Source organism: Lipomyces doorenjongii (genome assembly GCF_038497915.1).
Source record: "Lipomyces doorenjongii strain NRRL Y-27504 unplaced genomic scaffold V1508scaffold_39, whole genome shotgun sequence".
Taxonomy (NCBI): domain Eukaryota; kingdom Fungi; phylum Ascomycota; class Lipomycetes; order Lipomycetales; family Lipomycetaceae; genus Lipomyces; species Lipomyces doorenjongii.
This window is the reverse complement of record NW_027118106.1, coordinates 122,795-136,216: the sequence shown is the minus strand read 5'-3', so window position 1 is coordinate 136,216 and position 13,422 is coordinate 122,795. Positions and strand designations below refer to the sequence as shown.

Sequence of the window (13,422 nt, the reverse complement as noted above, 5' to 3'; positions counted from 1 at the left end):
TGTATGATGAACACTTCGAGTGCGGTTCGCTGCGAGAGCGAAACCACCTTAGTCTCTAGTACATAACGACTTCCGAACATCAAGAGCGACTTAGAAGAACTTATAGACGGAAGAACTTTTTGATTGACAGTGGGACTATCGCGGAAGTTGCTTGAGCGAGCCAAAAGCGCGGTCTGCGGCGCGTTCGGCTCTCTGATCCGGCACCAATGAAATTCGAGGGCGGGCCAGGGAGGGCAGAACATGACCAAGAATGACACAGGGGGGAGTTACATATCTCTCTTAGCATGATCAGATGATTGCGACAGATAACAGAGACTGTGTCGAGACTGAGCATGGCGATGGTCCGTGACTGGCAAACGCACTGCTATCTTATCTCAATTCGGCACTATCCAGTAACCGTCTCACCATCTTGACGGTCCAGTATATATTGTATTCACTAGTGATCTTTTTGAATTGATCTATACAGTGAGCAGTATTTGCTGACTATTCGAAGTTCGATTTCAAGATATTTCTCCAGCAGCAGCGTCATCAGCAGCGCTCTGGACTAGCGGAGATTGCCACAGACGGTATGTACATTAATATGCTTCTCAAATCTCTACATAAACAGTGAAAGTCAAATAATCAATTTGGCAGAGTGGGGGATGAACCGAATTTTTTTTTCTTGTCGGAGAGTTTATCGGCACGTGGATTTTGCGTGAAACCATCGCTCCCATGGGCGATATGCTACGATGTTTGTCTCATTTGTCTCCTACTTGAACATAGGAATACGCTCAAACGTAAGAGAAATCTAACAACGTTGGGTGAAATGGATAAATCATGCCGTATAGTATCACAACAATTGTTTTATGGAACGGAAATGCAGTATTATCAGCATTATCCTGTTTCCATGGGATCGTTGACGTTTTGTGTTCTACAATTGTGGTGGCAAGATGGCCAGCTACCGACCACTGGTTTTCAGCTGTAGGAGTAATGTTGCAGTTTGGCAATGTAATCTGTTTTGACTGTTTGCTCTGAGTACCCTACATAGGTTTTAGTGGCCAACAGGATTGGTGGTTAGATCGTTCGCACCCTATCATGTCCATCAGCGATTGAAACACTTGTCTTTGGTGGTACACTCAGAAATCAGCAGAGCTTCAAGTTGGGCCAACTCTCTAAATTGGAATCTCTTAGCAGCACATAGTGGGTAATGTTAATGTTAGATTAGTACTCTTATTCATTATAGATATTATATCGTAATCTGTTTACGGATTGTATATTACCTGCCGCGATAAACGTTTGCATTGTTTAAGTTTAAGCTAGAAACCAGCCGATGTAGTATGGTACAAATAGAGCCATTTAATCACGACGCCCATCTGCAATCGCCTGTCGCCATATATTCCGACATCTATACAACTATTAAAGGCATTACGGCTCGTTCAGTTAGGTTGATTTAGGATAGCGTGAATAACTGAGGCCCACGACCACAGACCGCGGGTCTCGCCCACCTGCGGTAGGTACAGATCCCCATCTACCGAGAGGGAACACTATTGTCTGTACTCTCGCTGTTACTAAGCCAATTGGTATCTATTATTGGTTAGCATGTATCTCTATGCTTGCTCATATTGCTCAAAATTAATCACCGGTCCGTATGTATTACTGTCGATCGAGTGTATATTATCTCCTTCCACCCAGAAATGACGCGGTGGAACAATGACTGTAGATTCTGGATATGGAAATCGCGTCCGCACTTCCTCGCCCTCGAATGCAATGATTCGCTTAACAACTGTGCCTTCTGGATCGCGCGGGTTCCTGGTCGCATGACCGATTAGTCCTGATCGAACCGGAGTGCAAAATCACTCACCTTAGTACGATAACTTCTCCTCGTTTATATGAGTTGTAATTCTTTGCATTCAATTTCCATAGTAACGTGACATCCTTAGCTAGTCCATTCGTCTCTGGATTCAGCGTTGGTCTGGACGGACGTTAGTTCCCCCCCCGGCATGCACCTAAAAGAAATCCACTCACGTCATTGAAGACCCATCTATCACCCCTATCCACACAACATGGTTTGCGACATACGCAATGACCGGTACCCATGACAAGCCGATGAGTACAGTCTTAGCGGTGTACCTGAATGTTGCCCGAGTACTCCGTAACCGCCGACATACAAATCTCGAAGATATGGAGGACATACAGTATCGATAAGAACAAGTTTTTCACGCATCAATTGCAAATCGACGATGCCTCTACAGGTAGGTAAAGGTTATGACGGAAATGGGAGACGAATAATCACTACTGTATGGCAATTGCTATCGTAAGGGCGATGTTATAATGTATCATATTTCATTTGGTGTCAACTTAGTAGCGGCCGTTTTGGGGTGGGGTTAGGGATCCTGCAAGTAATACCAAATTCAATCAGAGGGAAACATTTACCTGGTAAAGACTTTGCCGTAACCCTAACCTTGTGGTCTGCAAAACACTGGAAAGCTCTGAGCACTTATATGCTATAGATGCTGTACTATTAATTATGTATGACAAAATATATTGAGAAGAGAATGTGTCAGCCATTACAGCTGCACTCGTCTCCGTTTTGCAGTTATAAGCAGTTAAGTCACATACGATTTCAATATCAAAGCATATGTGTAAGACGCAGACTTGTAACATTACTAAACAAAATATAACAACCATCGCTTATAAGAGAACGCCCATTCCACCATCCATCGTCCGCAATAGTAACATCCCGACCGAACACCGCGCGCCATACCCGTACATTGTCGCTCCATACGGCCTTCAGGATAATAACCGTCTTCAATCCACCCAGTCCGTATCTATAAGGCCAGAGAATAAAAGAAACATAACAATTTATGAAACCAGTTAGGATAGAACCAAGCACTTCTCATACACGTTCCCACGACGATGTCAAATCCTGGTGAGTAGATTCTGATTCAGAATTATACGGCGATCCACTAATCGCACTAGAAAGTGGCGAGTCTGGAGTCTCCTCAGGAGGACTCCCGGAGCTATCCATATGCATAGTTCTCATATAGCTAGAACCACTGAGGCCAGGATCGGAATTGGTAACGCCCAATACCCACTCCACCGCCGTCTCAGGAAGAACTCCGCCCAGGACGTAATACAAGAAGCTACCCTTACCCACAAATTGAGTGCGACGGAGCGAATTCTTGTCGTCAGACGTCAGACAGTCAAAAATTGCAACGTTGAGTTCTTTGAGCGAGCTGCCAGACGACCGATGAGACGTGCTGGCAGTCGAGACAATTGACGAAGCCGTACCACTAATAGCACGGACAGCCGACGTGTAAGCCCTTCCGTAGATAGTGCGAATATTCTCAGGCCAAGACAAGACATCGGCGCGAATGGAGGTATTAACGGATCTATAAGGCGAAGTTGCAGGAGAGTAGGATCGAACATGAGAAGAAGTCGGAGAAGACGTTCCACGAGCCGACGCGCTGGAAGGTGCCATAAATGGTGAAGACGGTCCGGATGAGTAAGTTGACGGAATAGGAACTGACATGTTAAAGGATCCAAGGCGCATGTGAATAAAGGGAACACCCTGAGGAGCCAACTCACGTTGCATGCATAACGCGAAGGACGTCAAAGCCGACGCAATGACACATTCAGGAGCATGGAAGGGAGGGCAAAGTGAAGGAAGAATCGATGGCGTAAGAAGCAGAACCCTAGCATTGTGTCTACGCACAAGGGGAATAAATCCCTGAGACAATAACGCCACCGATCCAACAACCTTCGTATACAGTATATCGGACCAATCATACGCACTAATCGACTCCACAGGTCCAGTGGGATAATACAGATCCGGAAGAATAATCACACCGGCAAGGTGTTGCTGCCTGTCTATGAGATCTGCAAACTTATCTACCACAGCATTTCGATCGACAGACTACACCAACTCCGAGTTAAAACAATGTCTGCAATATAAAACCAAGAGCAAACGAGTAACATACGTCGGGACTAGGCATGATCAAGGGACGAATATCGGGACTATCCTCCTTCAAAACTAGATGCTCTTCTCCAGGCTGCACGGTCATGAACACAATGAAGCCGCGACGCTCAAGATCTGCAGCAATAATTTTTGCTATAGGTTCTCGAGGTGAACTTGCAAGAACTATATTACGTTAGCCTCTAATCTCCGAAACTATAGACAGTGGGCCCTGTACCGACTGCCTCAATCCTAGCTCCATTGGCAGCTTTTCTCGCATGACGACTCTTCCTTTTAGTTTGATATTTTCGCTGAGTATAGGTATATCCTGCGTACGCAGAGCCCGCCACTCCGAGGACGACAACAGAGACGAGAATCTTATTCTTGCCAATCCAAGTCGCAATCCTCCTTAAAGTAGACACAGGAGGTGACGGAGGGGTAGTGGGCTGCTGCACAGTAACCTTTGAGATATGGATGGATGGAAGTGACTCGACACCATTCAGTATTTGATCCCTTTGCAAGATTATCCAATCTGTGACGGTCTGTGAATTCTCAACAATATCTTGAACAGTCTTGTTAATCAGATCTGTTGAATAAACATTAAAATCGTAGACCATGTCCATAATAATGGATAATGGGTCGCGCGACGGGGGGCCGGGCCACTGATTCGACATCTTGGTTGTTTCGTTCTTCTCTAATCACAGCGACGACAGGGTACGATCGAGCGACAAGCACACGTAATTACAGTCTTCTCAAAATTCAATAACCAGTCCCAAAAATGTGTCCAGACCAACTAACTAAATTGGATCAGCAAGCTAATTGCGTGGAATTGTAAACGGTACTGAATGTAGCCGAAGATGAACGACGGTCAACTGACTCAAATTAGAAGCCTGGGGCTGGGCAGTGGTGGTCGATCATCCGTGTATGACATCCATCAGTCTTTCATATACCAAACGTGAATAGAAAATAACGTTGCTTTGTAACTTAAAATATTACCAGTAATGTTTATTGTTCCGAGCTATAGAGTGTACGCTCTGAACCTAAATGCCACCACATTTTTGCAAGCTTCGTGCCCGGTTATACCCACTCTGCGGGTATAAACCATCATACTGTTCCAGTTGGTCTAGGGTTACTATGACGTAAGTTCCAAATTCGAGTAAGAAAAATATATTCCTTTAAGTGTGCGTCCTATGGCTGTGCATCGCATATACGAGCTGATTCTTGCATAGCTACGTCCAGTGGGACTTAGCAGAATGCAATTAAAGGATTCTTCTATTTGAATGTCACCGAAATGTCGCTGACATCAAATGTCGCACCTATACCTCTTTTCCGTAGTGGCATATTACGACGCGACAAACGGACCTTGGAATTAGCTGCAAGATATGAACAGCTAGTATTCCAGCCGGTAAGTAACGACAACAAAATTGTGACGCCTTATTAAAGCATAATTAGTCAATTGTTCGAAAGGCTCGCGAGAAAGATCTAAAAATACCAGTGAAATATTCCAACGGACGAGAAAGGCCAATATCAATTCTGTCTCGAAGCTATTTTAGAACAAGGCTAAAACGATACGCACATTTTAATTACGTGTGGAATGGTGTCATTGAGGTGCGATTTGTGTAACGTTTGTAATTGCGAGAGTTCTTTTAACACGAGGCACAGGACGTTTTCCACAGATGGAATCTAATGAATAGGAGATCTGTTGGGCTCGCCACAGTATCAGACAATGATCAGACCAGCTATATGGTTCACAATAGCGTATGTAACTGCTGGGCCTGACATTGAGCTTAACAGTTGCATGCTAAACGGTGGTAGCTACCCGTCGGTGCTCTGTCCAATCCAAACGATAATCATCAAAACGATCATTCAACGTCACGCAAGTTGCGGGAAACATGCACGGACTATTTTCGTCGTTTATTTGACCAAGGTTTGGTTCAAAAATCAAAGGAAACAATGTTCTGGAGCTGCGAGTCACAAAGATGGTTCTCAGAACATGATGCACGAAGAGTGTGGTTTAAAGAACCGTTTCAACTTGTTGTGAATATGAAATACAGGTGGAGTAATATTGAGTTTGTCCTCGTAGTCTTATGCTAACGGACTACAGAGTGGATATCGGGAAGGAGTACACTATAGATTTGCAGCCTTTAACAAATTTTCCTGACAGGATTACTGTGACATTCGATCGACTTGATCTGCTTTGGACTGCTAGAGCATTGCAAATGGTAGTGACGCCCAAAAAATTTGGGGAGCTTAGGGTAATTTATAATATGATTCAGACCCTTCGTTTGGTCTCCAATTGTGTTAACAAGGAATTGTTTAGCCATATATGGGATTAAGAGTGGCACATCCGCTACACAGAGGCTTGGAACTTCCAGTAATTTTTCAGTACAGTGACTCAGGAACATTCACAAAACTGCTCTACCCAGGAGCGTCGAAAGGCGATTATGAGCTTTGCTATAGGAATCGTCATTTAGGTATCCATCTAGATTCCACCTATAATTCATATGGATACTTTACCTTTGACTTCAATAATCCACTCTTCAATGATCCTTTATTTCAGGACCTTAAGGTAAACGATAGAGTCATCTACTCTGATTACGTTTCTTATCATTTTTTAGGGATTTCATAAATTCGAAGTTGCCGAGAAGACAGCAAAGTATCTACAACAGGATCCTACACTAAACTTGCGAGTGTCTTCTTATGAGGGAAGCGTCCTAGTGTGTCCAGAGACAGGGGACCTTTTAGAAGAAAGGGATTGCGAAGTTTGGCAAGTATAATTGCCTATTATTTAAACTAAACTCGGCTGACACCCTTAGGCGGGTGAATCTTCCTAGACATACATACGAGACAATCAACAGCGCATTATTTCCTCCATGGATCCATCCGAGACAGGTTCGACCGGCAAAGTCACTGACAGTTGGATATAAGCTGTATCAGTCAGTGCCTAATAAGGGCAGACCTAAAGCGCGACTTCCATTGTGGCAGATCACAGACAATGGTGTGCCAGTTTCCGAGAAGTGGTACGTTGCTACGCACAAGAAGGATATGGCTCAGAAATTTGGGGATCACGAGTTTACTAGGGTAACTGTTCAAACTGGGTCGAGCCGTCAGATAACTAATGCGAAAGTTTTAGAGCCCTTGCGTGTTCTCGCCGCAATTTGTACAGGTAATTTCGTACCTCGAAGAATGTGCAAAGCCTATTCAGTACGTAGCTTGCAGCGTGTCGGAGTTGAATGGCGAGGTTTTACCAGCGATGGCGTTACATATATTGCTAGGCCAGTCGACAGAATTGATCAGAAATATTATAGTACATCCAGAAATCGTGAGCTCCCAGTACGAAGTAATTGTCATCTGAGTCTGACCAATCTGTAGCAACCCGTAAAGAAGTATGATGGTTCAGTAGACTTCCAAAGTGACTGGAGACAAGATCTATTGAGTTTCGGAGAAGATGCACTTCGGACAGGATTGATAGAATGCTCTTTGCATGATGATTCTAATCACGCCTCACTTAGGAAGAGTCACATTTATACTTGTTCCCTTCGCGTATCGATGTTGTGGAGACTGTCACAATATTTCAATTATTGGATCGGACGAAATCGCAGCGGCGTTCCTACGCATTTGATTGATTTCTCTAAGCTGCGTCTACTTCCTCACGAACAGTACGTCCTCTTCGAATTACAGACAGTGATTGACAAAGTAAAACACCATATGAGTGGATATGAGCCAAAGAATGCATTAAATCATATTCTACACTTTTTAGAGAATAGGATTTACCGTGAATACTACCAGTTTCTGAAGATAGAGATTGAGCAGCTGGTAGTAAGGAGGGCGGTGGATTTTGATACTTCCGCCAAAAAATTCCAGTTCTGGACTAGTGGCAGAGGACTTGTTATGACTAGTGTGTTCTCGAAGGTATTAGATCTAGTCAATCATTTACTGCATCCATTTTGGCCATTTATCACAGAGGTACGGAGTCAGATTAGATTAGATGCTGATGCGCTGACTAACTTTTTACAGTATGTCCACCGCCAACTACATTCAGGATCGAAGGTGAATGATATTATCCTAGATTTCTATCCGCGGACCCACATAGCGGCTGCTCGGATGCAATCAGACTCAACCTATCCCTTATTTGTGACGCCTGATACTGATATTCGTTACGAAGATCCGCTAATGGGAATGCCTGTCACTTCCGATATCGGATATCTTTCTGAAGAACTCAAATCAGGCGTTAATGACGCGTACTTGATCATGAAAGGATTTCAATGGCTACGTCACTTAAACAGAACGGAGAATTCGCATGGAGGAAGAGTTGACGATTCTAAATTTCGGGTGACATCTTCAGAGCAACTAGGGGACACAGACATGTATCCGGATTTCACCTACCAGGAGAACTTAGCGGCCATAGAGTCTCAAGCCTATGGATATGTGTCTGTCCGAGATCTCGACAATTCCGGACGGTATGCTGAAGTGCTGTCACGATACCGGACAGAGATTGCTCGATCTGCAAACTTGACAGTTCTAGAATTTTATTCGGTATGCATTGGGTCTTATACAATGTTATTCATCAGCAAAACTGACTATTTAACAGCAGACATCCGGTATGCATGGAGCGGATGGCGAAGCGACTCCTGACACTGTGCGTTATGCCTTAAAGCTAAACGACAGGATTGATATTTCCATAGCTGTTGGCAATAGATAAGAGAGTAGATAATTGGCATGATTATCATTAGTTCTAAGGGTTATAAGATTAGTGCTATGAGTTTTGTAGGCATGTAATTGTAGTAATAAAAGTCTTTTGGTCAACTTACATGGGCTAGGGTTACAACATAAAGTTCTGCACGGGATGCCGCATATTCAAATGTTTTTTGGGCTAAGCATGGTCGTGCAGTTCCAGGCAATTTACGATACCAAATTAAATATCTAATAACTGCCAGAAATCTCACAGTTCCTGGTGAGTTACCAGTACACCTTGCCATATTCCCGCCAGCGGAGTATACTTGAGGCAGTTACAGTGACTCATAATAATAGAAATCAGTTACCTATTATATAATTCCAGTTGCTAAGTTGCAGAAGTATCTTGCTCAAAATTCCTACCAACAGTCGCTATCGATCTCTCGTTCGGCATCTGTTATTTCCTCCTCTAAACTTCACAAGTCGCAATGTCTCAATTCTTCAGCGATCTTTGGGACTCAATATTTACTCCAGGAACGACGCCAACTTTGGTGAGAGCTACTCATTATTCGTTTGCTGCACTCCTGATTACACTCGTTGTCCTCTGCATTACTACTTACAACAAGCACTTCTACTTCTTAACAGGCATTGCGAGCTGCCTTTGGGCTACTCTTACATGGTTCATAGGAGAACTGGACAAGATGAAGGAAGAAATGGCGAAGCAAAATGCTCCGGTCACAGAGGAAGTAGAAGATAACGTCATCGATAGAGAGGATACAACCGAAGAACCCAAGACCGAGGAGCAAAAGAAAGATGATTAAATTATGGAATCAATATTGGTGGATAGGAGAGGTATTGACATATAGAGAAACCATAGATTTTGGATGTGAACGTGATGTATCATATGAAGAGCTGGATGATGGATTTATGTATATTTAATAATCAGGATAAATGACTTCAGAGAAAGGCAGCAGATCGCACAGTGGCGACTATAGTCAACTACTGAATAGATACCAGCTGCAGCAACCCGGTTAACTGTTTACAAAATAGCTTGGACTCTCTCGTGATCTCTATTTTCCAAATGCAAATGCAGCACCATATTTAGATGTTTTCTCAAGGACCTCTCCGTCTACTGGGCTTTTCCCATCACCCAGGCTCCGACTTACCTCATCCCCTCCCAAATGAAGCTTTTCTAGCTTGCAGAGAGTTTTCTCTGCCACATCAATGGCTTCTGAAGGGACTCCGGCCAATTTGGCAATATGCAATGCTTGTGACCTATGATTGACTCCACGCCGCAGCTTGTGCATGAAATAAAATACCCCGTTTTCATCTTCCTTGAGATCTGTACAGTAACATGCTGCGTGAGGCAAGTCCTCAATCATTTCAGCCAAGTCATGGAAATGCGTAGCAAACAATGTACGTGACTGATTAACATAATATAAATGGTGAAGACAGCCATATGCAACTGCGAGGCCTTCAACTGGAGTTGTGCCTCTTCCAATTTCGTCCATTATCACGAACGATCTTGAGGTAGCCCGTTTCAATATATTAGCAGTCTCGAGCATTTCAACCATGAACGTCGACTCATCGCGATACAAATTATCAGCGGAACCGACACGGCTAAAAATTTGATCCACAACTCCTAACTCGGCGAAGTTCGCAGGAACAAAAGACCCCGCTTGGGCCAAAATATTTATTAACGCATTTTGCCTTAGAAAAGTGCTTTTACCTCCCATGTTCGGTCTAGTCCGCGTCAGTCACGCGGTAACCTACGCATTCAAAAGTCGTGCGGTCTTTACTTACCCCGTAATCAGCCATAATCTCTCCGCCCTTCCCAAGAAGCAATCGTTCGGTACAAACGATACACCTTTTTCTTGGAGACCGTATTCCACTGTCGGATGGCGTCCGCCGATTACGTGGTGGGAACTTCTACGTCATGTTAGATACGGAAACCAAGCTCAAACCATTTCTGCCATACCCATTATGAAGAATTGGTCGTACTAGCTTGCGCTCGCGAGCAAGAGTTGCGAACGAGCTCGCAACGTCGAGCTCGTCGAGCGCTCGAGCATTGCGTCTTATGGGCGACATATGCTCCAAAACCTAGCAAGCAATCAGGAGGTAAATACTCTAACGTAGACCTAGTAACATACACTCTGCCGGATATTTTGAAATATTTTTCGCTCTTCAACTCGAATTAGCACCTTATACGAGTCTATGCGATTACCTATAACGGTCCATTTCTATGATTCGTCAGCATTTGCAGAGCAGCGACTAAGCAAAATCTGCATACGTCCAAATGATACGAGCGCGTATTTTTCCTAGATATGATACATCGCGCAGTCGTATTACCATGCTCCGTCTTGGTTTCCTCAAATTTTGTAATATCCTTTCCAGATGCATGAATATAATATCCCAACGACGGCGACCACCGTAGGTCAAGCGTGGGGCCCAGAAGTCTCCGCAAGTCGTTCTCCAGCCCATCTCTAAGTGTGATGCATTCGTCCAGAGACTTGTGCAGCCTCAAAAGAGTCCTCGATGCGCTGAGCGCAGTGTCAGTACTATACCTCAAGGAGATAATTCAACTTACTTGCGCTTCATAATTTCCATAGTCTCAATTGGAGCGCCCTTTCTAGTCTGTGGCTTCTTCTTCTGCGCTTTCTGTGTGGAAATCATTCTGTCAAAACCATTCTTCGATTCCAGATGCATTAAACTTTCGGCCTCTTGCTTTTCCTCGGCAGATAGATGACGAATGACCATGTCATGATCAAAGGCGCTCGATATTAGATCCTCCAAATCACTCAAGTCGATGAGTCTCTCTAGCAGTAGAGGCAAGCTCTCTGACGCGCTGGGATTCTCGACAGCTTGTGTTTGCAAATATTCGTCAAGCAAACTTCGCAATCTCGCAGTGTTCTGAATTGATTGAAGCAAACCAAGCATATCTTCAGCATCACCACGTCCGAGTGTGAGCTTCTGGACAACCCGATTCGAATCGTGCGTACGTTTGAGATAAAGAACAACCATTTCATGCAAGTGCTTATCATTGAGGAACGTTTGAACTAAGCTTTGGCGTTGATTAATAGTCACAATCGAAGTCGCAGGAGATGCTAAAATGTCACAGATAAGTACCAACACAACCATCACAGGACGCATTTGCAATCTTACAGAGCCAGTCGGATAGTAACCTAGTCCCAGACTTAGTCACAGTCCTCTTGACTGTGTTCAATAAGCTTCCACTAGTCACTTGATCTCGTAATGTCTTCTTAATCTCCAACGCTCGCAGCGAATTTGCATCGATAAGCATGTTGTCGACAGGTATCCGACGTACTGGGGATTGTAATTTGATTTTCGTCTCTGGTAGTATTTTTTTAACATAGTGCAAGAGCGCGTTGCATGCACTGAGTTCGTCGTATTCGAGCTTGCTCAGGTCTACAGACTCCAAACCTTCACCGTCAAAATGTCTACTCCATGCTGACAAGAACTTGTCACGTTCTGCCTGAAGCTCATCGTCGCTGAGTTCAAACAATAGTTCGGAGGACCTTCCAACCTCCGGAAAATCCTCATACGTTATGAAATACTGTTGTTCCTGGATCTGGCGAAACAGCTTCTGCGCAATTCCAGATTTCAGACGCTTGTTAAGTAGAATCTCATTGGGGGATATTCGTGCTAAATCGCTTGAGATAGTCTCACACGAACTCAACTGGGTCAGAAAGTCTCCTGTAGAAAAGTCCAGCCATGAGAGGCCAATGTGAAAGTTTTCGACATCCGGATCTTCTATTTCACCTGACCGCAATTCTGGCAGCGGCTTTTGGCGTAAGGACACTGCAAGGATATAGTTATTCTGAGTGGGATCCAGAAATTTTTCGTCAATGAGTGTACCAGGCGTAATAATGCGGCAAACCTTCCTAATGTACATATTATTTTTTGTCTTGCCAGATTCAGAATCGTCAAGGTCCTGAAGTTCTAATATTGCGGAATCACTAATTGCTGCCGCCTGATGTGCATTTCCAGATTTGGTATTGACATTGGGAAACTCCTCGCTGATGGCAACATACTTATTTAAATCTTGAACAAGAATCTTAATATATCTATCAAGATGCATAAATGGAAAACCTGCCATAGACACTGGTCCATGAGCGGTCTTCTTCTTTGCCAGTCGCAAATTTAAAAGTGGCGCATATTCATCAGCTTGATGAAAGTACAGCTAAGAGTCGAGATTAGAATTTTTAGACTCAGCAAGTAGTAGTAGCAACCAATGTACCTCGTAAAACGATCCTACCCTTGTAAGTAGTACGCAGTTTGGCAGACGCTCCATATTAACTTTAGCATCATGTAGAACAGTGGGATAGATTTTGTCAACCCTATTGCTTTCAGCTAATTCGACTAACGCGTCGAAATCCGCTCGAGAATCGTCGGTAACAACAAGTCCTTGCTCAATTTGATCACTGTATGATGATGCTTTTGATATTCTTCGTTTTGTCGACTTTGAGAAGGTGGAGGTAGCCGTCGACTTCGCAGTCCCATAGTTGGTTGTACTACAGCTGGAGGCACACGGAGACAAAGGCAGTCTGCGGTTTGGACGTGAGAATGTATTCGTCGAAATCAAAAGACATTGACGATGTAGGCACTGAGTAGATCGGCTTCTCAATGTATCGCATCCACGACCTGTCCAGCTGGACTTACTATTCCGGGCAGATATACTTCGGACACATAGGAGAGATTGTTGAAATTTCTTCAAGGGGCGCGACATAGCACTCCTTTGCCCACCTTAAAGTGTGGATAGCGTAACTTTTGGTGTACATACAAGTTCGACGACA

At 44.0% G+C, this 13,422-nt stretch overlaps 5 protein-coding genes across 5 annotated transcripts; 2 read left to right on the top strand and 3 right to left on the bottom strand.

The window, feature by feature from the left end:
* Positions 1 to 1,184: 1,184 nt before the first annotated feature.
* Positions 1,185 to 2,318, bottom strand: V1508DRAFT_440513 (peptidase S24/S26A/S26B/S26C). The gene is made up of 4 exons (XM_066942262.1): positions 2,005 to 2,318; positions 1,841 to 1,951; positions 1,620 to 1,788; positions 1,185 to 1,563 (listed from the first exon to the last, which is right to left on the bottom strand). Exons 1-4 carry the CDS (start codon positions 2,169 to 2,171, stop codon positions 1,420 to 1,422), a joined length of 591 nt encoding a protein of 196 aa, XP_066794774.1. The 5' UTR covers positions 2,172 to 2,318; the 3' UTR covers positions 1,185 to 1,419.
* Positions 2,319 to 2,492: 174 nt separating this feature from the next.
* Positions 2,493 to 4,806, bottom strand: V1508DRAFT_388857 (uncharacterized protein). Its single transcript, XM_066937875.1, has 3 exons — positions 4,173 to 4,806; positions 3,960 to 4,120; positions 2,493 to 3,895 (listed from the first exon to the last, which is right to left on the bottom strand). Exons 1-3 carry the CDS (start codon positions 4,606 to 4,608, stop codon positions 2,876 to 2,878), a joined length of 1,617 nt encoding a protein of 538 aa, XP_066794773.1. The 5' UTR covers positions 4,609 to 4,806; the 3' UTR covers positions 2,493 to 2,875.
* A 419-nt stretch (positions 4,807 to 5,225) lies between these two features.
* V1508DRAFT_398588 (uncharacterized protein) lies at positions 5,226 to 8,636 on the top strand (the record flags this gene model as incomplete). The annotated part of the gene is made up of 12 exons (XM_066938213.1): positions 5,226 to 5,339; positions 5,387 to 5,542; positions 5,597 to 5,692; positions 5,750 to 5,988; positions 6,039 to 6,189; positions 6,255 to 6,503; positions 6,553 to 6,701; positions 6,751 to 7,015; positions 7,068 to 7,256; positions 7,307 to 7,900; positions 7,952 to 8,470; positions 8,526 to 8,636. 12 exons carry the CDS (start codon positions 5,226 to 5,228, stop codon positions 8,634 to 8,636), a joined length of 2,832 nt encoding a protein of 943 aa, XP_066794772.1.
* Positions 8,637 to 8,771: 135 nt separating this feature from the next.
* V1508DRAFT_185789 (ER protein Pkr1-domain-containing protein) lies at positions 8,772 to 9,554 on the top strand. The gene is made up of 2 exons (XM_066936144.1): positions 8,772 to 8,888; positions 8,966 to 9,554. The coding sequence occupies exon 2, from the start codon at positions 9,097 to 9,099 to the stop codon at positions 9,427 to 9,429; it is 333 nt and encodes a 110-aa protein (XP_066794771.1). The 5' UTR covers positions 8,772 to 8,888; positions 8,966 to 9,096; the 3' UTR covers positions 9,430 to 9,554.
* On the bottom strand, positions 9,448 to 13,218 carry V1508DRAFT_388853 (muts domain V-domain-containing protein; the record flags this gene model as incomplete). Its single annotated transcript, XM_066937874.1, has 9 exons — positions 9,448 to 10,351; positions 10,412 to 10,537; positions 10,587 to 10,708; positions 10,759 to 10,848; positions 10,899 to 11,148; positions 11,196 to 11,712; positions 11,771 to 12,809; positions 12,867 to 13,050; positions 13,157 to 13,218. The coding sequence occupies 9 exons, from the start codon at positions 13,216 to 13,218 to the stop codon at positions 9,679 to 9,681; spliced, it is 3,063 nt and encodes a 1,020-aa protein (XP_066794770.1). The 3' UTR covers positions 9,448 to 9,678.
* Positions 13,219 to 13,422: the final 204 nt, after the last annotated feature.

Bases quoted from the DNA above. Each gene is read 5' to 3' on its own strand.
- V1508DRAFT_440513 (XM_066942262.1), bottom strand. From the start codon at position 2,171: ATGTCCTCCATATCTTCGAGATTTGTATGTCGGCGGTTACGGAGTACT. The intron at 1,952-2,004 runs GTGAGTGGATTT...ACGTCCGTCCAG, and splicing joins ATAGATGGGTCTTCAATGAC to ACCAACGCTGAATCCAGAGA. The intron at 1,789-1,840 runs GTGAGTGATTTT...TCATGCGACCAG, and splicing joins GGAGAAGTTATCGTACTAAG to GAACCCGCGCGATCCAGAAG.
- V1508DRAFT_388857 (XM_066937875.1), bottom strand. From the start codon at position 4,608: ATGTCGAATCAGTGGCCCGGCCCCCCGTCGCGCGACCCATTATCCATT. The intron at 4,121-4,172 runs GTACAGGGCCCA...AACGTAATATAG, and splicing joins AGCTAGGATTGAGGCAGTCG to TTCTTGCAAGTTCACCTCGA. The intron at 3,896-3,959 runs GTATGTTACTCG...GAGTTGGTGTAG, and splicing joins TGATCATGCCTAGTCCCGAC to TCTGTCGATCGAAATGCTGT.
- V1508DRAFT_185789 (XM_066936144.1), top strand. From the start codon at position 9,097: ATGTCTCAATTCTTCAGCGATCTTTGGGACTCAATATTTACTCCAGGA.